The sequence below is a fragment of the Schistocerca serialis genome, chromosome 5 (assembly GCF_023864345.2).
Source record: "Schistocerca serialis cubense isolate TAMUIC-IGC-003099 chromosome 5, iqSchSeri2.2, whole genome shotgun sequence".
In the NCBI taxonomy this organism is placed as follows: domain Eukaryota; kingdom Metazoa; phylum Arthropoda; class Insecta; order Orthoptera; family Acrididae; genus Schistocerca; species Schistocerca serialis.
Window position 1 is genome coordinate 301,180,614 of NC_064642.1, and position 23,373 is coordinate 301,203,986.

The following is a 23,373-nucleotide window of genomic DNA, read 5'->3' on the forward strand; positions in this document are numbered from 1 at the left end:
TGCTATATGGGTTTTCAACTGTGCTGACACGTGCACTGAGACAAGCAATTCGGTAAGGAACGTAATTGGTTGACAAAAACGTTTCTCACAGATACTGCTAATTTAAGATACCAGACTGCCGGAATCATGCCCTACTGAACATTGATTTTATATTTCTAAGTACTCAGGACCCACTACCATGTGCCACATCCTATATTCAATAATTTTCCTTTTATTTAAATGGAATAAAATACAAAGGAAACCATCAAACAAAATAAATTAAATATTGCGGTGGGAAAAACACAAGCAGCAATTTTGAAATAGTAGACATAGTAAGCATTTTAGGTAGTGTTAAACGAACACATGACCGTGTCCAAGATGTCAGCATGCCTGAAGCCAGTTTGCATTCTAAGGGCTCACTTATCTAAATATGTCCTGTTTAGTGCGCTCTTATTCACAAGCTGCCTGTGTGCCGCTAATTAAGTTTTCGCTCAGCTGTTGTTACTATCGTAGTTCTGTTTCCATAAAAACTTTTAATGCTGATAACAGAGGTTTACAGGCTATATTTTAATAAAGACTACATAGTGTTATCCGTGAAAAGTGAACTGGACTGGCATTTTACCATAGCGGATGATGATATGTGTGAAAAACTGCTAGAACTTAAAAACTTTCGATCAGTCAGCAGTTTATATTTGTGAACATAACTTTATTTTAGAAGATGTGACGGGCATGCCACTATGTAAAGGTGTACGTTGATTTTGCCACCTTTTTCTTGAGATCGTTAACTTGCCTGTGGGCCATATTGGTGATCGATCCCATTCCTATACAACTGATCCATATCATTGCCTAGAAGAGTGGACTGTGGAACATGTGTTTTGTTTTCTTTTATTTTAATTCTACTCTATGATCAGCAGGCTTTGGTCTAGGTATGTCAAGCACTTTGCATAAAACACATGTTATAAGCTGGGTAGTGTTCTGGGAAAATTTTCTTCCAGATCCTGCTGGACGGTAGTTAGAAGCTTTTGTGGGACAACTCCAAGATGATGCTACTAAAACAGTGGTCGGAAAGAACACCAGCATTTTCTTGAGTGGCATACGTGACTCGCAGGGCGTACAGGTGTTGAGAAGTGAGGTTTCCCGCAGAGTCTCACTGACTATTTCGCATTTTCTTTCCTGCACTTCCTGTTGATTTCATTCCTAACTGACTTGTATTTCCGAATTCCGTTGAACATTTTTGTACGTCCTTCTTTCATCGACCAGCTGTTGTAGTTCCTCAGTTACCCATGGTTTCTTCGCATTTACCTTCTTCGTACCTATGCTTTATATATATATATATATATATATATATATATATATATATATATATATATATATATATATATATGCTTTATATATAAAAATGCAGTAAATGAAGCAGGCAAAAAGGAATACAAACGTCTCAAAAATGAGATCGACAGGAAGTGCAAAATGGCTAAGCAGGGATGGTTAGAGGACAAATGTAAGGATGTAGAGGCTTATCTCACTAGGGGTAAGATAGATACTGCCTACAGGAAAATTAAAGAGAACTTTGGAGATAAGAGAACCACATGTATGAACATCAAAAGCTCAGATGGAAACCCAGTTCTAAGCAAAGAAGGGAAAGCAGATAGGTGGAAGGAGTATATAGAGGGTCTATACAAGGGCGATGCACTTGAGGACAATATTATGGAAATGGAAGAGGATGTAGATGAAGATGAAATGGGAGATACGATACTGCGTGAAGAGTTTGACAGAGCACTGAAAGACCTGAGTCGAAACAAGGCCCCCGGAGTAGACAACATTCCATTGGAACTACTGACGGCCTTGGGAGAGCCAGTCCTGACAAAACTCTACCATCTGGTGAGCAAGATGTATGAAACAGGCAAAATACCCTCAGACTTCAAGAAGAATATAATAATTCCAATCCCAAAGAAAGCAGGTGTTGACAGGTGTTGTAGCCTCTCCCCGAACAATCAGTTTAATAAGCCACAGCTGCAAAGTACTAACACGAATTCTTTACAGACGAATGGAAAAACTAGTAGAAGCCGACCTCGGGGAAGATCAGTTTGGATTCCGTAGAAATACTGGAACACGTGAGGCAATACTGACCTTACGACTTATCTTAGAAGAAAGATTAAGGAAAGGCAAACCTACGTTTCTAGCATTTGTAGACTTAGAGAAAGCTTTTGACAATGTTGACTGGAATACTCTCTTTCAAATTCTAAAGGTGGCAGGGGTAAAATACAGGGAGCGAAAGGCTATTTACAACTTGTGCAGAAACCAGATGGCAGTTATAAGAGTTGAGGGACATGAAAGGGAAGCAGTGGTTGGGAAGGGAGTAAGACAGGGTTGTAGCCTCTCCCCGATGTTATTCAATCTCTATATTGAGCAAGCAGTAAAGGAAACAAAAGAAAAATTTGGAGTAGGTATTAAAATCCATGGAGAAGAAATAAAAACTTTGAGGTTCGCCGATGACACTGTAATTCTGTCAGAGACAGCAAAGGACTTAGAAGAGCAGTTGAACGGAATGGATGGTGTCTTGAAGGGAGGATATAAGATGAACATCAACAAAAGCAAAACGAGGATAATGGAATGTAGTCGAGTTAAGTCGGGTGATGCTGAGGGTATTAGATTAGGAAATGAGACACTTAAAGTAGTAAAGGAGTTTTGCTATTTGGGGAGCAAAATAACTGATGATGGACGAAGTAGAGAGGATATAAAATGTAGACTGGCAATGGCAAGGAAAGCGTTTCTGAAGAAGAGAAATTTGTTAACATCGAGTATAGATTTAAGTGTCAGGAAGTTATTTCTGAAAGTATTTGTATGGAGTGAAGCCATGTATGGAAGTGAAACATGGACGGTAAATAGTTTGGACAAGAAGAGAATAGAAGCTTTTGAAATGTTGTGCTACAGAAGAATGCTGAAGATTATATGGGTAGATCACATAACTAATGAGGAAGTATTGAATAGGATTGGGGAGAAGAGAAGTTTGTGGCACAACTTGACCAGAAGAAGGGATCGGTTGGTAGGACATGTTCTGAGGCATCAAGGGATCACCAATTTAGTATTGGAGGGCAGCGTGGAGGGTAAAAATCGTAGGGGGAGACCAAGAGAAGAATACACTAAGCAGATTCAGAAGGATGTAGGTTGCAGTAGGTACTGGGAGATGAAGAAGCTTGCACAGGATAGAGTAGCATGGAGAGCTGCATCAAACCAGTCTCAGGACTGAAGACCACAACAACAACAACATGCTTTTCTTTCCAACTTCTGTGATTACCCTATATAGTGATGTCTATTCAACTAAACTGCCTACTGAGCTATTTATTACTGCAGTATCTGTAGCCTCACAGACCTTCAACCGTATCTCTTCAGTCCTTAGTACTTCTGCACTCCAGTTCTTTGCGCGTTGATTCTTCCTGACTAGGCTCATAACCTTCAGCTTATGCATTGTCACTACTAAATTTTGACCTTAGTGCATTTCTGCTCCTGAGTATGCCTCACAACTTAGATTCTGATTTCAGCATCTCTGTGAGGCCATGATGTAACCTAACTGAAATCTTCCTGTATCTCCCGACCTCTTCCAAATATGACTCCTCCTCTAGTGATTCTTGAAAAGAGTATTCAATATTACTAGCTGAAATTTATTGTAGAGTTCCATTAGTCTTTCTCCTTTCTCATTTTTAGTATCAAGTCGGTATTCTTCGGAAGTTTTACTCTATTACCTCACCTACAACAGCATTACAATCCCTCATGACTGTTGGATTTTCATCTCCCTTTACACACTGAATTACCCTTCCACATCCTGATAAACTCTCTTTATCACCTCATCCTCGACTTGCGACATCGGCATACATGCCTGAACTATAATTGTCGTTGTTAGTTTGCTGTCGATTTTGATGAGAACAACCTTCTCACTGAATTGTTCACAATAATTCACTGTCTGCCCTACCTTCCAAATCATAACGAACTGTACTCCCGTTCTACCATATTCTGCTGACTTTGATATTACCCTATACTTATCTGACCAGAAAGCCTTGTCTTTTTTCCATTTCTCTTCACTGGCCCCCACTGTATCTAGATCCTTAGCAATTCCCTTTTCAGATTTTCTAGCTTCCCTACCACGTTCAAACGTCTGATGTTCAAAGCCAGAGTCGTAGAATGTTATCCTTTCGTTGGCTAATTAATATTTCTTCTCGTGGTCACGTCCTTCTTGGCAGTCTCATAATGGAGATCGGAAGGTGGGGCTAGTCCAGAGTCTTTTACCAACGGACAGATCACATGACACTTTTTCAGTTACCGGCCAGATGTCCTGTGGGTACACATTATTCGTTCTTAATGGAGTGGTATCCATTGTTTTCTGAGTCGTCATGCCGTTGATCACTGCTGTTTCTTCTGCTTTTGTTGGCAATTTCCCACCCCAAAAGCCAGAAAGTACTCTCAGATTCAGTTCGCACTTCCGCCCTCTTGACAAGGCCTTTGGCAGAGAGAGGGTAACTTTTTATGCCTAAAGTTTTCGGCCTCCGTTGTTGATGATTTTTGTTCGAAATTTAAGCGATGGCCGTGTTAGAACCCTGGACCTATGGCGTTTTAATTGGTAATCAAAGACGCTATCCGTAGCCCACTGGTATCATTAAAAACAGAAAGTAAGTTGAAGACATAGTTTTAGAACAAGGCAATCTTAAAGAACTAGTATACCAGTGAGTATACAGATGGAAGATACGAAGCTTGGAAGAAGGGTGTTATCGTGTCTATTCTAAAGGACGGACATAGGAAAAATTGTAAAAAACAGGGGAACCACATTCTCATACAATTGTTAATTCAAAATAGCCGAGGAAGCATACGAAAGCTGATAGAAAAGGTGCTGCTTGGAAATCTGCATGATTGCAGACAGGGAAGGTCAAAAAAGTCTTAATTCTATAGGTACTGTTAGGAGTATGGAATAGATCCGATGGCAGCTTTACCCCTCATCGATAAGACTGCAAAGGCGTGAAAATTTTACACACTTTGGAATGTTAACATGCGGTGTACTGTGACTACTATAAGGCACAAATAGAATCAATCAAACCGTGCAAATAAGAGGATGGAACAATTACATAAAGTGGATCACACTGGCTCTGTCTTGGCAAATCGACTATCGAAACACTGGTCTTACTATAATGGGAAAATGTAATCAGCCTGCCAAAGGAGCTTACAAAACACTCATCCAGCCTGACCTAGAATACTGATCAAGAGCCAGGAACTTATACACATAAAAAGTATGCGGATGTCCTTGTGTAATACGGGGTCGACAACTAGATGTCAACAGATGTGGATCGACAAGTGTGAATGGAGACGAGAAGGGTTGTGTTATCAGTAGAGAATGAGTAACAGCAAAATGAGTCGGTCAGGAGAGCTCAGCAACTTAGAACGCCAACTAATCACTGTACTAATCATTTTATTTCACCTGAGTAAAAACCATCAGTGATATGCCAACCCTTCTGATGTTAGCAGGGTGACACTGGGTAGCGAAAACTCGAAGTAACAACCACAGCTGAACCGAGACCAGGACAGACGGGGACCGCTGAGATTTGTGGAGGGAGGTTGTAAAATAGCGCATGAAACAAGCGGTGGGAAGCACTTGTTTGTTGAAAACTGCTACCAGCAGTCGAGCTAGCACAGTGAAAACGCTTCCCATAATCGAAGCACAAGAATCCCAGAACTTGGAAGTTCATGTGAGATGTAAGGTGTGTTAATAAAGTCATCTTATCACTAAATTTCATCACGTTTCTTGACATCTCCACCATGGGCGTCTCTCACGATGGGAAGGTCGTTACACCCTCCGTTACCCACGTTTAACACCTTATTTTGACGTCTCTGCGACTGACGTCAGGACCGCGACTTTCAGCGTTGAAACCATGCAATTTTCTTATGGGTTGCAGAGGAAATCATTTCACACTGAACGCTGTTCAGTGTCGATATAAAAAGGCCTCAAAGAGTGGCGTAGAGGGCGTCAATAAAACCACCCCTCCCATGGAGCGTTGATTTCGACACATTTTGCAACAGGAAACGACACTTCGCGGTGCGATGAACAACAGGAGGACGTTCTTGTCTTTCTTAGACAGTGTTGACATTCCTCTAACGATTCAACCCTTGCCTTAGGATATCGTGAGCCGACAATCTCACTTAAGGTGATAGCACCACGTCTGAATGTAACGCAACAGCGATTTTAGGTACTGACTGCAAGGGGTGGTTCAAGACCATTCGACGAAATTAGAACGTGGTCAGAAGCAGCAAAAAGCTTTGATGCTTTTTCAGCTCTCCTGTTTCGCATCCAACTGTGGCGTGATCACAGGCGGGTGCTGCATTGTCACATGCGTGAATAAAACGATGAAGGGTCCCTCTAAGACTCCCCAGTTAGGAAACACCTTCGCTCCCACCACGCACCTGCTTTAGAACTGCACAGAGACAGCCAGTCACTGACTAGTAGGTGCCACCGTCACAGGCAACCATTTCCACCATCCTGTGTTGAGTAAGATACGTCGCTGAGATGACGCCTCCAGGCGGTATGCGAATCTAAGGCGGTGGCTTACATGAGCGACAGAAGCGAGCGACAGCGCGTGGAAGCTTCAGGTTGCAAAACACAGCCGCAGGTGTAGTTACTGAAGTGTCCTACGTGAGCTACAGAGAGCAACAGCCACGCGTCTTCGTGGCAAAGCAGTGGAGCGGACGCGATGGCAGCTATGAATTACCAAACATCCTATTTTAAGAAAACTATTCGGTGAAAAAATTTGATATGATATGATCTGATATCCTAAATGATAAAGGTCAGAATTTATTTTCGTTATTCGTCATAGTTACGCTGCACGAAATTGAGTACATGACTGCACGAAATTTTTAAGAATTTGCAGAGGTAAAATCTGATTGAGTATACTTTCCACATAGTTCATTTGAGGCTACACAATATTGCATATGAAATGTAACCAATATATGTAAATTGTATTTAAAGTTGAGACCGGAATGATATCTCTTTTGATTCTTGAGATATTGGTGGTTATATTCGCGGACGGGTCGCGCGCGGCGCGAGCGAACCTTTCCGGCGCTTCGGGAATCAAACAATCGTAAAATCGTCGTATCCCATGAAAGGTTCAAGATACCGAAACGACGAATTTTGGAAATGACAGCACGCAGAAAGGACTATTTTATCATATGATTATCACTCGATACGTTTGTGTAAACGCGTGAGCACAGGGAAAACAACACTCCCTACAACTTACACCTTGAGGTTTTGTCCAAATTTTAGTAGCCAAAAAATGGGAGAGAAACAGATAAACGAGGTATCGAAGTGACCTGCATGATATCTAGTTTGGCATGAAAATTTTTAACTGCCTGAAAGTAATCAAGGTAATGAACGAAAACTTAATTAATAAGCTGAGGAAAAATTTAAATGTTTCACGAAAAGCTGCTGTAAATGAAGTGTCAAAAATGTCATCTCTTCAAGACCTAACTATTTTGAACATAAAAAGATACAGTGGTGCGGTATTTAAATGTCAAAAAGGCTTTCTTCGAATCAAGTACGTTAGGAAGGCAAACGAGGAGTCAGTAAGATCATGCTTTCTGAATAAAACTTGAAATTCAAAATTGGAAGAAATCAGCCAAAAATTTTATGAAATGATTTGTGTGAAAAAAATGAGTAGAGCAGAGAAACGTTTAACGTGCCTCTGAATGATGCTCGAAATCATGAACAGAAAATGAAGTGCACCAAAGGTTTCCCTAATATTTTTTATTTCATACTTTTAGACAAATCATTACACAAAACGATTAACTTTTCTTACAAAAATTTTGTAAGCTTTACTTTTAGAGACTATTTAGAGTAATTGAAACGCTTGGTCTTAACACTGAGTACTGGTGAATTACATTCGCAACTTCAAATATCTGTAAAATTTCATGGTTCATTGCAATTTGTTAGGAATTAAATATGTTAGATATACTGGGATAGGTATGAAGATCAAGTTCTTTGGCAAGACCTTAAAATGTACTTAGCGATGCAGCGTAAACAGTATACATAAAACTTAGGACACAGAATCGTAACTGAGTCAGTAAAAATGCGGCCGGGCCTCGAACCCAGGAGCCTTTGGCTCTGAGCACTATGGGACTCAACTGCTGAGGTCATTAGTCCCCTAGAACTTAGAACTAGTTAAACCTAACTAACCTAAGGACAAAATGGTTCAAATGGCTCTGAGCACTATGGGACTTAACATCTATGGTCATCAGTCCCCTAGAACTTAGAACTAATTAAACCTAACTAACCTAAGGACAGCACACAACACCCAGCCATCACGAGGCAGAGAAAATCCCTGACCCCGCCGGGAATCGAACCCGGGAACCCGGGCGTGGGAAGCGAGAACGCTACCGCACGACCACGAGATGCGGGCACCTAAGGACATCACAAACATCCATGCCCGAGGCAGGATTCGATCCTGCGACCGTAGCGGTCATGCGGTTCCAGACTTCAGCGCCTTTAACCGCACGGTCACTTCGGCCGGCTCCAGGAGCCTTTCCTCACTCGTAATTGTCAACTATATACGCTACCCTACACCACATTTAGCCATTGTGCACTAATACCAATTAGTGTGCTTATGTTGGTATTTAGCGTAGTCAGTCATGTAATAGTCATTCCTCCGCATTTATTGGCTGTTAAAAGTTCTTCATCATGCAAAAAAAGCTTTGTACTTAATTTATTGATGAGAGAGTCGAATGCTCCTCTGCACATTCACGTGTATTCAAAGAACTCGTCTGGTGTTCTTCGCAGTTGATACTTATGAAATTCTCCATTGAGATTCCTCCCATTGTAAATTTCATGCACAGCATTCCTTTTCGCTTTATTTTCTTAAGTAGACCTAATTCTGTAGCCTTACTCTACAGGTTAAGGACGCCGTTTTATAGAAACAGCTGGTTGGCTCTAAGCAGCCATCTTGTAGCGTGACATGGTCGCTCGCACGCAGGACACCCAAGGTTATCGCCCGATACTACTGCTTGTCGCTAGAGTGTCGTGTATCCAGAGGTCGCTCGCTGTCGCACGCTTCTGTCGCTCACGTAGGACACGGCCTAAGGGCTGTCGAAAAGGATGCCTGTCACGGCAGTGCCTAGTAATATGTGACTGGCTGCCTCTGTAGAGGTACATTTTTAAAGTGCTCAACAAAGGCGCGCGGGTGGCACCAAGGGGTCTGCCGAAATGGAGGTCTTAGAGGGTCGCTTTGGCGTTTTATTCATCCATGTGTCATTATCACACACCCTTTGATCACGATATAGCAACAAGTGAAGCTGGAGCGCTGAAAAAGCATAAATTTTTGCTGCTTCGAATCACATTCAAATGTCGTATACTTTTGAAAGGTACCTAGTTGTTCCAAACCTTTATACCAGAGGGAAAACTGTGGCCACGTTACAGTGCAGTTGCGTGTATGGTCCTTAGAAAAGAATTTAATCATTCGGAGTCTCAAAGCCCATCAAGAGAGTTACATCAGAAACGTCGTCATGTTGCACATAGCACAGCGAACTGTCGTTTTTGACGGCGTAATGTGTGGGATTCAACACTCCAAGAGAAGGGTTAGTTCCATTGACGCCCTTTACGTCACACCCTGAGGCCTCTTCGTGTCGGTACAGATCGACGGTGAGTCTGAAAATTTTTCCTCGGCTACCCATAAGAAAACCGCATGATTTCCACGTTGTACACCACGATTCTTTCATCGCAGAGGCGTCTTAAGGAGGGTTGAAGTGTAGTTACGAGTGGGGTGTGATCTCTTTCCCATGGTGTTACTTGTCCACGGTGGCTTGGGCAGAATTGTGGTGAAAACTTACACCAAACTGACATCATTGCTCCACGTTACACCTCACAGGAATCTTTGAGCTCTGGAATTTTTCCGTATGTGACGACACCTTGCTGTTTGATGCCTTGCCGAGCCCAACGATGACGTTGCAGAGCAACACGCTTTTGCTCCGGTATAGAGGAAGGTTATAAGCGCCCTTGAAGCAAACTTTAAACTTATGTGTTACTGTGGGAGACAATTACGGGCTTTCTAAAAAGTGACGCTTTAATTTTGTTGTTTGGTACAGTTTAGGCACGCAGTAGGTCTACACAGAGAACGTAAGCCGAGGACACACGATCTCCTGTTTGAAAGGGTGGTGATAGCCCATGGGGCGGAGCTTAAACTAGCTAACCGATAAGCAGCAAGACGCGAGAGACATTGATAATGCGGATTCCAACGTGCGTCATATCTGCACGCAGGGAACGAAAGGGGCGTCGTGGCGAGAAATGTTAGTGAAATAAATTATATCTAAGTGAAAATCTTGGTTATTTAGCGTCATACAGCTCTGTAACGCTACATTAATTCTAAACTACTAAACACAGGGCGGCGATATGTCCACTGTCGCTTAGAATGCTTTTATGTGCCAGAAACATAGCTATTTACAGCAATATTAATAACTGGCATTTCGTCTAATTTTCTGAACAAAGTAACTGTGTGAGAACCTGAGGTGCTAAGACTCAAACTTTGCTATAAGCTGCTAGCGCCATGTTTTGATACACTAATGAGTTTTAACGTTACAAACGACAAACAATTTTGCAGTTGAACAAATTGTGCCAGGATACGCATTTCTCCGCAGTAACAAGTATTATGAAGTCAGAACGCTGTAGGTACATCCATTATCTGCTGTCTTAATAATTTCACAGTATTCAGTGTTTTTAATAGTAGTGTTAAATTTGAATCAGCCGTTAATAAAGATATTCACCATGTGAGGGCGGTGTAGGTATTGTAAATTCTAAGGCACTAGGTGACAGATCGTCGAAAGAAGATTCGGATCAACGAGCCAGTTAATTTTTATGTTTGTTTATAAACATGTTTTATTTGTGTAAACCTATGGTGTAAAAAGATTTCAATGTACTTCTTAAAAGACATCATAAACGCCGTTGACTGTATGAAATATTTGTTATTACATTACATCACATTACAGTAATAACAAATATTTCATACAGTCAACGGCGACTACGATACCTTTTAAGAATTATTGTGTGACTGTGAATCCCAATCATGAGTAGTTAATTTCAGTATATGTTTGTGAATAAGAAGTGAGCCAGTAGACATATAATGTAATCTGCAAGCGGCAAATGACCGTAAAAGAGTGGGATACCATTATGCATTTGTAGTTTCATTGCTTCATTTTCAGAATTTGAATGGCGGTCATAAAAGTAATTTTCGTTGTAATAAACAGGGCAGTCAGACGTCAGACTCGGTTTATAAGCGAGACGCCCCATTTCCTGGGAAGAATCTTCCATTTCTCAGTAGTGGTCGTAATCTCAGTGTCGCTGGGTTCGGCAATAAGAAGCTTTGGGGAAAGATTCCGTGCGGCATACCACTCGCAACGAGAATTGAACTCTGTCTTCATTTCTCATTCGTGAGCGACGAGAATTTTAACCTTCGATACTGAAGCGAGCTGATACGTTACATTCTGCAGTGAGTCACAAAGTGCTGCAGTGCCTGTATAAATTAATTCTTTGAGAACTAGTATCGCTAATCAAAAACTAAATCGATATTTTTGGGCGACAGTGTTACCGTTCATCAGTGACTAAAGAATCATTTAAGAACTTCCATTTTCTAATTTTCATGAAGTTAGAACAATTTTGGACTTAGACCGCTGACATGTGATTGATGCTTGGTATGGGAGTTCGATGTGTACATTCATCTGATGTATTGTTAGTTTTACTGCACACGTACAGTGTGTAGGGTAACAGCGGAATCGGCGTTACGCATAGATGGTAGTAAATGTCGCCTTAGTTCTTTCACAGTCCGACAGAGGGAACCTTTGTCCTTCATGTAATGTCCATAATTCGTTAGTTTACTTCGAACTCTTGACTGAGATATACAAGAAGAGACATAAATGAATACGCACTGCGTTTTGAGGGTGCGTTTCTCTGAAACCACCGCAAACACTCAAAAATTAGTGATGCGGCGGCGTCTAACTGTATGGGGAAATCAAAGTCATTTGTACAAAAGTGGGCAACATGCTATAAATTGGTTAAAAAGGTGGATGGCTTTGACAATGCACTGTTGTTCAATTTATGTCATGTATACTTGTGGTCTTCACCTGCTTCACTAACTTCATTTGTAAGTGTTGCAGTAATTTGAAATTCTCAGCATGTATTGTAAAACTCAAGAAGAATCTACTGATTTTACAGCCAAGTTGGCGAAAGGGCGATAAACTGATTGATTCATAACCATAGCCCAAATTATTTACTCCATCCTCTTCTATTTAGACCGCATCTCTTAACACTGAACTTGTTTCTGGAGAAGGGATCTCACAAAGACATGCGAAGTTTAAAAAAACTAAGGTTTGGGAAATCAGAGCAAACTGCTGATGAGACAAATGTATCGAATGAAACCCAAACTGGATAAAGTTTCGAGAAGCAGTTCATTTGATGGGAGAAACAAAATAGGTTAAATAAGACGCAAAGTTAAGTCATCATAGCAAACCGCCGCGTGACAAGTGGCAGACTGAAAGTGTTCACATAAAAATTAAATTAAAGGTCACTGTAAGCTAGAGAATTCAGGCAACGAAATAATCATGAGTTGCTGGAAAAAATAGTTATTTACATTCTGGTATATATAGGTTCCCATGTGACGAATTCCACGAAAATACATCGGGCAGACAGTAGTTGTTGTTGTGGTCCTCAGTCCTGAGACTGGCTTGATGTAGCTCTCCATGCTACTCTATCCTGTATAAGATGCTTCATCTCCCAGTACCTACTGCAGCCTACATCCTTCTGAATCTGCTTAGTGTATTCATCTCTTGGTCTCCCTCTACGATTCTTACCCTCCACGCTGCCCTCCAATACTAAATTGGTGATCCTTCGATGTCTCAGAACATGTCCTACCAACCGATACCTTCTTCTACTCAAGTTGTGCCACAAGCTCCTCTTCTCCCCAATCCTATTCAATACCTCCACATTAGTTATGTGATCTACCCATCTGATCTTCAGCATTCTTCTGTAGCACCACATTTCGAAAGCTTCTATTCTCTTCTTGTCTAAGCTATTTATCGTCCACGTTTAGACTCGTTTTAATGAGCATGATTATACACACAATAAAAACACACTAGGCAATTATCTGTCAACCTATAGCCAAACAATCTCTTAAGTGGTCTCTAATACGGAGACCCTGCGAAGAGCCAACATCGGATATTATGTAAATGTGCTGGAGGAACCTGAATTATATTGTGGCACAAGGAAAGAACCAGAAAAATTGTTGAAAAAGTTTTCTCGCAATGGCTTTTTCAATAAACACTGACACAGTGCTTAATTTCTAAACTTTTATGTGTCGGAACGAACCTCTTCGAACACACAACCCCCCCCCCCCCACCACCACCACCACCACCACCATCACCTCACCCTCACCCTCCAGACACGAATATCACAAGTATATATTTTCTAAAAGTTGTCATAAAACTTACAGTGAGGAATAATTTGGTACATAATACTGTTCTTAAATGTACACACTAACATAATTTCTTACAGTAAAACAATAAAACTCCAGATTTAATAAAACGTGAAAGTACGTTATGCGGAGGCTAATTTTCGAATAATGCTTCGGTTATTTATTTCTCATGGACCAATAAAAGTGTACACGCCGTCATGAAAATAAATCAGGCTGCTAGTAGTCATAAAGAGAAGGCGGTATGTGCCGGTCACAACTTTTGAACGAAGCTCAAATTGTCTTGGTTACACTGTAGATTCGTGAGGTTGCTGGCTGCCGAATATACATACACAGACAGTACATGCACACACACGCACACACGCAGTACCTCGCCCCACGCCCTTGCCCATCGCATCACGTTGGTCACCTACTGTGACGTTCACTGGTGTTAGCACAGTAGCAAATTACACGTGTGTTGCGATTTAATACACATGTATGACACTACGTTAAACCGCCGGTTCCGACTTTTTCCTGTGAGTTCGAAAAATGTTTTGCATGGGTGAAGATTGGTTGGTTGCTAGTCTGTGCGACTGGCTGGCTGCTGCATTTTACTACCGTATAAAGACGTACACAACACTTCTCGTTCGATATACATCCTACTCCAGTATTAGCTCCCTTGTGGTTACCTGCTATAGTTTTGCAGAAATTTGTACATTCATTGTCTCATAAGTCGTATGTAATAATGGTCGTATTTTAAGTATGCATGCATTTAATTATATTTTTGTTTTCGCAAAGTTGTAAATATCCTTGATTTTTTTTTAAATTTATATGACATCGCCGAGATATGCAAATATTATCTCGCAACTGACAACTGTCTTTACAGATTGATCTCTACGTTTTTTCTCATTTTCTTCTAATCCTTGCCTTGCTGACATGCTGCGCTTCTAAGTAATAAAAACAATATAAGGTAGGACGGACAGGATGACCAACAGCAGTTAGACGCATATGAGTTCTTACAACAAACTCCTCACTTAAGTGATTACAGTGGTGAAACACATATATTTGGGCTTAAACAAGAACTTTCCATTGGTCTTCCTACGTAATACCCACCAACGAAAGGTGGAGAAAGTGTTGTTGGCAGACGAGGTGATTCTTATTAACGTTTATAAACCTTAAAAGCGACGTAGATGAAGCCGAAGCAAGTAATTTAGTATAAGACGCGTGGGGCCTCGAATGTCGGGGAATATTCGAAAAATGGGTGAGAAATGTTGCACATGTAACTCCTCCATGTTACGTACCTGGCCGCTCCTGCACCACTTAGGTATGTATGTAGCGGGTAGGTTTAAGCATCGCTGCGCTAAGCTATATTTAAATTGATTCATCGTAGTCTTGTATTACTACTCCTCGAGTTCTGTTATCGGATAATGAAAGAACGAAAAGAGATTAGTCTAGTGAAGTGATGTAAATCACTGCACCTACCGGCGAGGGTGCTATAGGAAATACCAACCATTGTAGGTCCTACAAGGTAGATCATCGAGACTCACGAGAAATTCGGGCCCTGCATCGAACTTGCGACGTCATACTAATCGACTTCTCTACCACACTTCGCAAACTCTCGGTTCCGTGCAGGGCACACGGGAAAATAATATGTAACTGAAATGGTACACACGAAAGGACATAACTTTGGCTGCGCTGTCGAGAGCTATCATGCATTGAAACGCGCAGCCAGAGTTGTTAAACTCTTCTGAAATAGTTACTCGCTTCCCGCCAGCTTGCAGTGTTACGTGTTGTGACGTTCTCGCTACGTCCTGTCTTTCTCGTGGCCCACGTACGTCATCTGGTGACGTCACATGTTCAATATTTGTCATCCACTTTTGGGGTATTTCCCAACGTTTTTGGCCACATGTGTCGCATCTTAAATTACCTGTCTTAACATCATCTACGTCGCATCAGGGGTTTTTAAACGTTAATATGAATCACCCCGTGTATATACCCTCGCTCTGCACAGTTTAGAGGTATGAGAAATATGAACGGTCTCTCACCTACATTTCCAAGTAAAATTAAGTATTTCGCTTCATGGAGAAACTTAGCAGCAGAAAGCTGGAGCAAGCACCTCTAAAAGCATGCTGATGTTCAGAAGACACAGCTGTGAAGAGCGGTGTGCTGCTCACCATAATGGAGATGTTGCGGTAGAAGACGACCAAGTTGGGAGGCGTCGCGCCCAGGTGACAGTTACGGAACAGCGGCTGGAAGTGGCTGCTGTCTGCAACACAACGCACACACACACACACAAACAATGACTCTCTTTAAGCTATCTCCTGCCACAAGACTTACTTAATTACTTACATTTTCCATAGATCATTACAACGATTCTGTTATCGAAATCATGTGGAACGAGTCAGTTTACAGGATACGAATACATCAATAGTGTTAAATTTAATGAAACTTTAATGAACACGTTATCATTCTATTCCTACCCATGCAACTAAACTTAAAAGCGACTTTCTTATTAAAAAGTATCATTTATGCTAAGAGAAAAACTCGATTCAATTCATGGAATACAGATATATATTATTAACACTTGTTTTTATTAACATCTACAGTGGATTGATGGTAAAGTTGGTGTCTTAATTTTTTATGCCAGTCAGATAACACGTACGTTACTTCACACAGTTGTCTTGCACAGCAATCTGTGCAATGTTATCTAAATCATAGCCCTCTATTGCTTCCATGATTGCTTGAGTAGGTAAAGACATGTCACAAAGTAGGCCTATAAATCCGAGACAGTTTTATGCGTAGCTACCACAAAGTTTGTTGTGCTGTTAATCATCCAGCAAAGTTTAGATTTCAAAATGTGTACATTTTTATGAACATTATACATATACTGTGATTATCAACTTTGTATCCATGTTTGTGTTATTGTTATTGTAATCAAGCAACTTCTGTTTAGTTTTCACTTTTATAACTGTTTATCTTGTGCACGACCTATTGGCTGTAATTAGTATATCGCGATGGCTGTGGGCGTGAACGGACAGCTATAAATCACCTTATGGTTTTTGATGTCGAGAGACATGCTGTAGCAGATATTGCGTACTTGACGAGTAACTCACAGTAAAGAGTTTGTGGTGGTTTATACAGTCCGACGGCTTAGATACCACTTACAATGAAAGTATGGTAATTGGTACTACTGGATTTATTATACCGTAAATCGATAATTTAAGAAATTTAAAAATAGTGGATATGTTGATACACGCCGTTTTAAAGTTATATGCTACCACGTGATGATACAATGGTAGAACTAATTGTAGAAGTATAAATTTTTAGTAGTTTTGTGGTGGCTGCACTTACGTCTTATATAAAAAATATGAATCTCAGACGGCTGACATCTCATATTTCATTTCTCGCTCTGTTTTTCCACATAACGTTTCTAAAATGCTATTGCATTTAACTTTCATTCATTCTTTTTTTCTTTTTCCTGTGCGTCTGCGTGTCTCTCTCGCTCTCTCTCTCTTTCTCTGTGTGTGTGTGTGTGTGTGTGTGTGTGTGTGTGTGTGTTCCTTTGGCTTTAGGGTGCTTAGCAGGGTGGCTATTAGTACCTTTGTTAAATTAATTACTGATCAGTGATGTTAAACCATCTATAACACAAAAAACGGAAAAATACATGCCCAGTTAAAGTCGCACACTATTACTCCCATATCAGCCACATTAATTGGCACGTATACAATGTCACTGAAACTAAAAGTTATTAGCATTCCTATTGTTCTAAAACATTTCCAAACATAAATATCTAAAGACGAATATGGCTAAAGCAGGAGCTCGGAATATAGAGGCCGGCTCATCTCTTAAAAATGGGTGAGTCATCCACTCTGGCAAGAAATTATAATACTTTCTAATCAATTAAGCAAGCAAGACAAATATTTTACACGTTTTTAACATCTGGGCAGAGTAAGTGTCACTGTCAGTTAAAGTACAGGAGAAAGACTTGGTAATAATCCATAGCTAATTTACAGGCTGTAGAGATGCCTGCGGCCTGCAGCTCGTGGTCTTGCGGTAGCGTTCTCGCTTCCCACGCACGGGGTCCCGGGTTCGATTCCCGGCGGAGACACGGCTTTTTCATGCCTCGAGATGACTGTGTGTTGTTGTGTCATCTTCATTATCATCATTCATCGCCATTACTGTCGGAGGAAGGCAATGGCAAACCACCTCTACTAGGACCTTGCGTAGTACAGTAGCGCGGTTCTGCCGCATCGTCTCCTACGCTCCTCGGAGTGTGGGACCTCATCATCAACTTGTCTGGGGGTAAAATGCAATGAGTTGTAATGCTTTTTCCCACGCCCCCGCCACCTGAAACAGGATTAATAGACTACTTTATCTTAAAATCTCCCCTAACTTCCCTTGAATTAGCGGTTGCAAGTATTTGTCAGCACAAAACTTTATTTTAGGAACAAGTGGATTATACATTTTTCCATTTCTGTATAGGTGGCATTCATTCAGGACCTAATGAAGCCCTTGGCAACAGACTAGTGATAATCTCGGTAATACTTTTAGTAAAGTAAATAATATGGAATGGAATTATATGCTGTGACTCCTGAAGATGAAAGCCAGTGGTTCGAAAACCAACACAAATAGGTTGATGTACCAAGGCTAATAACCCTTATACATTCTAAAGTTTTATTACTACTGATATGGAAACCCGATCTGCCAATATGGTAAATGATAAATCCTTTCCATTCCAGTGTTCCATACGGGTAAATATCTGTTTCTCTGCTTTACTCATCTTCGGTCATAATTCCCTCTTGTGTCATTCCCATAATTATGATGTCCAAGTGGTTATCATTCCGTTTGTGGTACTCTCCACTACTTCATATAGTCATTCAGTATTGCACTTTTCAAGATTTGTTCTCCCTAAGATCAACTGCTTAGTAATGTCTAAGCGCAGCTCAGACCAGCATTGTATGAAGTTTTCAAGGAACTAAGTGGTTTCATAGCGCTTCGACGGCATGTTTAATGCGTATGGCGAAACATCACCTCTGTCATCAGCGTTACCAGTCACTCTTGAGTGTTCATATCTAAGCCGCTTTCTCTTAAATGTGATTACATTGTGAAGTAAAAGATTTTAAATAACGTTTCAGCACGGAAACAGTTTGTACAGCTTCAATTCGACACAGGAAAATAGTTTTTGTTTTGATGTAGTTATTTCAGTTAATCGTCATTATTACAAAGACTGGTTGCAAGTTTCAGTACTCTTAATTGTAATACTTTCTAATACTATATGGATAATTATCGATTTAGAATGACTAAAATAACCATTTTCAGATAACACAGAAGGAAGAGAAAAATTGCCTTACAGTGTGGTCATGGCCTATGCTTGTATTAAAAAGTGTCTACTAAGCACTCATGCTGAAAAGTGGCGACATCTGGTGATTAACAATAATTGTAGCATTATTTTGGTATTATTTGCTTTTATTTATCCACAATACAACAATTAAATTTCTTGCTGTCGATCTGTCTTCTCTTCGTCGTTATATAACTTAGGAAACTACGACCTGAAAATTATATTTATTCCAGTATAGTTTTCTGAATATTATATTGATAATGGAATTGTCAATCTGATGCAAGGTTAAGTAATTTTTCTCCTTTACGTCATGTTATGGCAACCAGTTCTCTTTCTGTTTGGTTCTTAAGTTATATGTTCTTGGTTGTAACTGGCCACCACTATGATGGTGGTCAGGCACGCTCTGTGATCTGTCTCCGTCTGGTTTTATACGCCGACAGACATGCTCTGGCGGTAATTAGCATATTCTTAGAAGATACAATACGACTTTCTGATGGCTGTGTCCCCTTTACCTGCCAATGTCTGGTTTAGAAATACTTCATTGACTTTTTGCACTTTGGACGAATTACGTATAGTGCGAAATCACTATAGTAATGTATGTGTAGCTGCGGTAGCCTTACCGCTAAAATAAAATCATAATTTCACTCGGATTTCCGACAGAACAGTTATTTTAGAAGCATGAAGCTACCACTCCAGGGAATTACATTAAACTGAAAATAGGAGACAGGTAGATCAGGCAGGAGTGCTATCGACGAGGGCACTCCGAACTGCTACACTGCTCAGTTGTGTATGAGATTTTGTTGGCCGATAACCCACTGTAAAGTCATCTTTCGCAACGCCCTTACTACAATGTCTTATGGTCCCATAACGCACTGATTCCTTGAGGATTTTTTCTTTTTCCGCAGTGGGTCCTGTTACTAACATTAAACACTTCGAGAGCCCGCTCTTGAAGTGAAGGCTCCCCTAATTTCTTTCCGCGGTTGTATTTCTGTACTCACGTGTCCTCGTAAGAGTACCGAATGTTAGAGCGACAGATCCCTTTAGAAACTGTACTTCATCAAAACAGTTTTGGATACTTTCAGCTGCCGGCCGCGGTGGCCGTGCGGTTCTAGGCGCTCCAGTCCGGAGTCGCGCTGCTGCTACGGTCGCAGGTTCGAATCCTGCCTCGGGCATGGGTGTGTGTGATGTCCTTAGGTTGGTTAGGTTTAAGTAGTTCTAAGTTCTAGGGGACTAATGACCACAGCAGTTGAGTCCCATAGTGCTCAGAGCCATTTTTTTTATACTTTGAGCTACATATCGCGAATGCTCTTACTCTTATTATGAATTTTTGCCATGATGGTGCAATGAGATGTTCAGGCATGTATTACAAGCTTCCAAGACAGAAAGTAGATACAAGTAAAAAATAAAAGTGCAGATCAGTTTTTTTACTTGTTTCGAAATACTATCACTAGGCGTTTACATACTTGGCTAAAATGTAAATGTATGTCACACAGTTGAGGAAACGGAAACGTTTTAAAAATGGATAAAATCTGTACGTTTAAGTGTCACCCATGGAAGAGAGATTCACAGGTGAAACGAAGGCTTTGTATTATAGTGTTATTGACAGGAAAAATTGAATACCACTCTTCTTAGCATAGTTTACCTTGTACATCTAAATTTTACATTTGCTTCGTTGCATACTTTTGAGCATGAATATTGCTTCATGCGTATAGGAGGCGAATTGTGTTCAAATGTGTGTGAAATCCTATGGGACTTAATTGCTAAGGTCATCAGTCCCTAAGCTTACACACTACTTAACCTAAATTATCCTAAGGACAAACACACACACCCATGCCCGAGGGAGGACTCGAACCTCCGCCGGGGCCAGCCGCACAGTCCGTGACTGCAGCGCCTTTAGACCGCTCTTTTCTTTTTCTTTTTTTAATCTCAGTTTGTTCACTTTCGGTTCGTTGCATCTGCTCGGGGCGGACGTCGTATGACACCCGTTTAAGTTTGTTCATTGACCGGTTAACTCATTTTTTTTATTACAGAAGGCAGCTAACGCTCTGACCGAACATGCTGAGCTACCGAGCCGGCGTTTTCCTACTTGAGCAAGAGAGGCCGAGCTCACGCTAGAGACGTCCGCTCGGCTAGTCCGCGCGGTGGCGGAATGTGAGTGTATAGAAGTGTACAGCGGTGCGACCGACAGCCCAGTAACAATGAGCATACGAGAACACGAGAACAAGTAATATTCGACTTGGGCAACGCAACAAATCTGCAGTGACCGGAAATCTCAAAGCCTGCGCCAAGGAAATAATACTTAGCGAAACCTGCATACTTGTCAAGTATCCGAGTTTGATAACAGGCTAGATCAGAGAAGTGTTCGAAATTCTAAAACACCTCAACAACGTGAATAGATAGGATGGACTCTGGCTCGTCCCATCCTGACTGCCAGCCGTGAGAGCTCAACAGGCCGCACAAACAACACGTGACTCGAGCGCTACCGGCGAGTAGCTGTTGCCGTGCGGGCCGCGTCCAGCAAGAAGAAAACAGGAATCTATTCGCCCATGACTTATAATCATAGCACACAATGTAAGAAGCAGTAGACAACAGCAGATCCCAATCTCTCCAGCGCAATCTCTCCATACTCTTCCCACTCCTTCAGCACTAATAAACCGGCTACATCAAATTTTTTTAAACCATAATGCAATGTCATGCTCAGTACGCAGTATTGAAAGAATAATATATAAGTGACTCTTGGCAGAAACTACACAACAATATACCCGGAAGAAGGCCACTGCAACCTTGACCGAAATAGTGGTTTCACCAGCAACAGTTTTTTTACAACATGCCGCGGTACCATACCCAGAAAACTATGTCAACAGACATTCAATTTATAATATTATTTCCTATTAGCAAGTAGAAATGTTCAAGGAAAACCGCTGAACTACAGCTTTTTCTTAACTTTTTAATCAGCTTTAGTTTCTCTTACGTGGAAATGTGCTAACCACACCGGAACTATTAACAACAATGGATAAAACCATCTGTAGCGGGTATATGACACTGAAGATCTGATATATTCTAGATTGCATTCCGAAGAGTGCCAAGTGCCTGGCCGTAATCGTAACACCGGTTCCCTTCAGATCATCAAGTTAAGCGCTGTCGGGCTTGGCTAGCACTTGTATGGGTGACCGTCAGGTCTGCCAAGCGCTGTTGGCAAACGGGCTGCACTCTGTCTTTGTGAGACAAATTTGGGAGCTACTTGATTGTAGAGTAATGGTTCGAATCACAAAAACTGACAACGGCCGGGACTGCTGTGTGCTGACCACATGCCCCTCCATCTCCGCCTGCAGTGACGCCTGTAGGCTGAGGATGACACGTCGAGCGGTCACTACAGTTGCGTCTTCTAATACCTGTTCGTACGGAGTTTTAGTTACGATAAGTAAGATTTTCCGTGCATTCACGCTGTTTAAGTTACCCAGATGGATGGCTGCAGATATAATGAACCCCGCAGAATAACGTGATTCATTTCGTATATTACTTTATTACATTACTTTTTTATTAATAGAGTGCACATGAACTTTACTGTGCATCTGTTCCCATTAATTTATACCGTGTCCTATAACACTTTTGTTGGGAAATTGTATGTATGTGGAAGTGTGTTGTGCTTGTAAACAGGTCGGCATCAGGAACGCTCGACCGCTACGGTCGCAGGTTCGAATCCTGCCTTGGGCATGGATGTGTGTGATGTCCTTAGGTTAGTTAGGTTTAAGTAGTTCTAAGTCCAGGGGAGTGATGACCTCAGAAGTTAAGTCGCATAGTACTTACAGCTATTTGAACCATTTTGTTAGTAAACTTATTGCTGGTATTGACGAACAAGAAAAGTGTCTTGCGACTAAACATCATGCGTATATGGAAGCCTTAATATGAACCAGGAAATAGCGCCATTTTCAAGTTATGACCACTTCACTAACCGCTTTACGTCTTGAACTAGCGAGGACTTTTGCAGTAGTGTGAATGGCTTCGCAAGTAACTTCTGAAATGCATGTACTGCATCTAATCGTTACCTACTTCTGATAGTTATGAATTTTTCTGTAACTGATTAACAGATGACCGTGCAGAGTGGCCGCATGGTTAGAGGCGCCATGTCACAGATTGCGCGGCCCCTCCCACCGGAGGTTCAGTTCCTCCCTCTGGTATGGGTGTGTGTTTAAGTTAGTTTAAGTAGTGTCTAAGTCTCGGGACCGATGACCTCACCAGTTTGATCCCTTAGGAATTGAAATTTATTTATTTTATTAATGGATGACGCTGCCTTCCACTACACAAGATGGTGCGAGTGCCCGTACCTGACCTTAAAAGAGAGTGAGTGAAGATTCTACAAGAGCTTTACCATCACAACACATGACTGGACAAACTGAGGCACTTAGTTCGTGCAGCTACAATGACGCGGTTCGCTGTGTGGTAGTTGGTTTAGAGCTGAAGGGAGATGTGTGCTTTCAAATATATGCAGAGCGAGGACATAATTGTTACCAGAAATCTTTATAAATGCCACAACTACATGAGTCTCGCATGGCGTGGGCAAAACAACTCCAAGTACACCTCAATGATTTTATGGAAGTT

At 41.2% G+C, this 23,373-nt stretch overlaps 1 protein-coding gene across 1 annotated transcript in view; it reads right to left on the reverse strand.

The window, feature by feature from the left end:
* LOC126481912 (locomotion-related protein Hikaru genki-like) overlaps nt 1-23,373 on the reverse strand; it is a 321,675-nt gene that overhangs the window by 276,493 nt on the left and 21,809 nt on the right. The window contains exon 3 of the mRNA XM_050105871.1: nt 15,611-15,702. Coding sequence (XP_049961828.1) covers nt 15,611-15,702 — 92 coding nt within the window. The remainder of the gene's footprint in view (nt 1-15,610; nt 15,703-23,373) is intronic.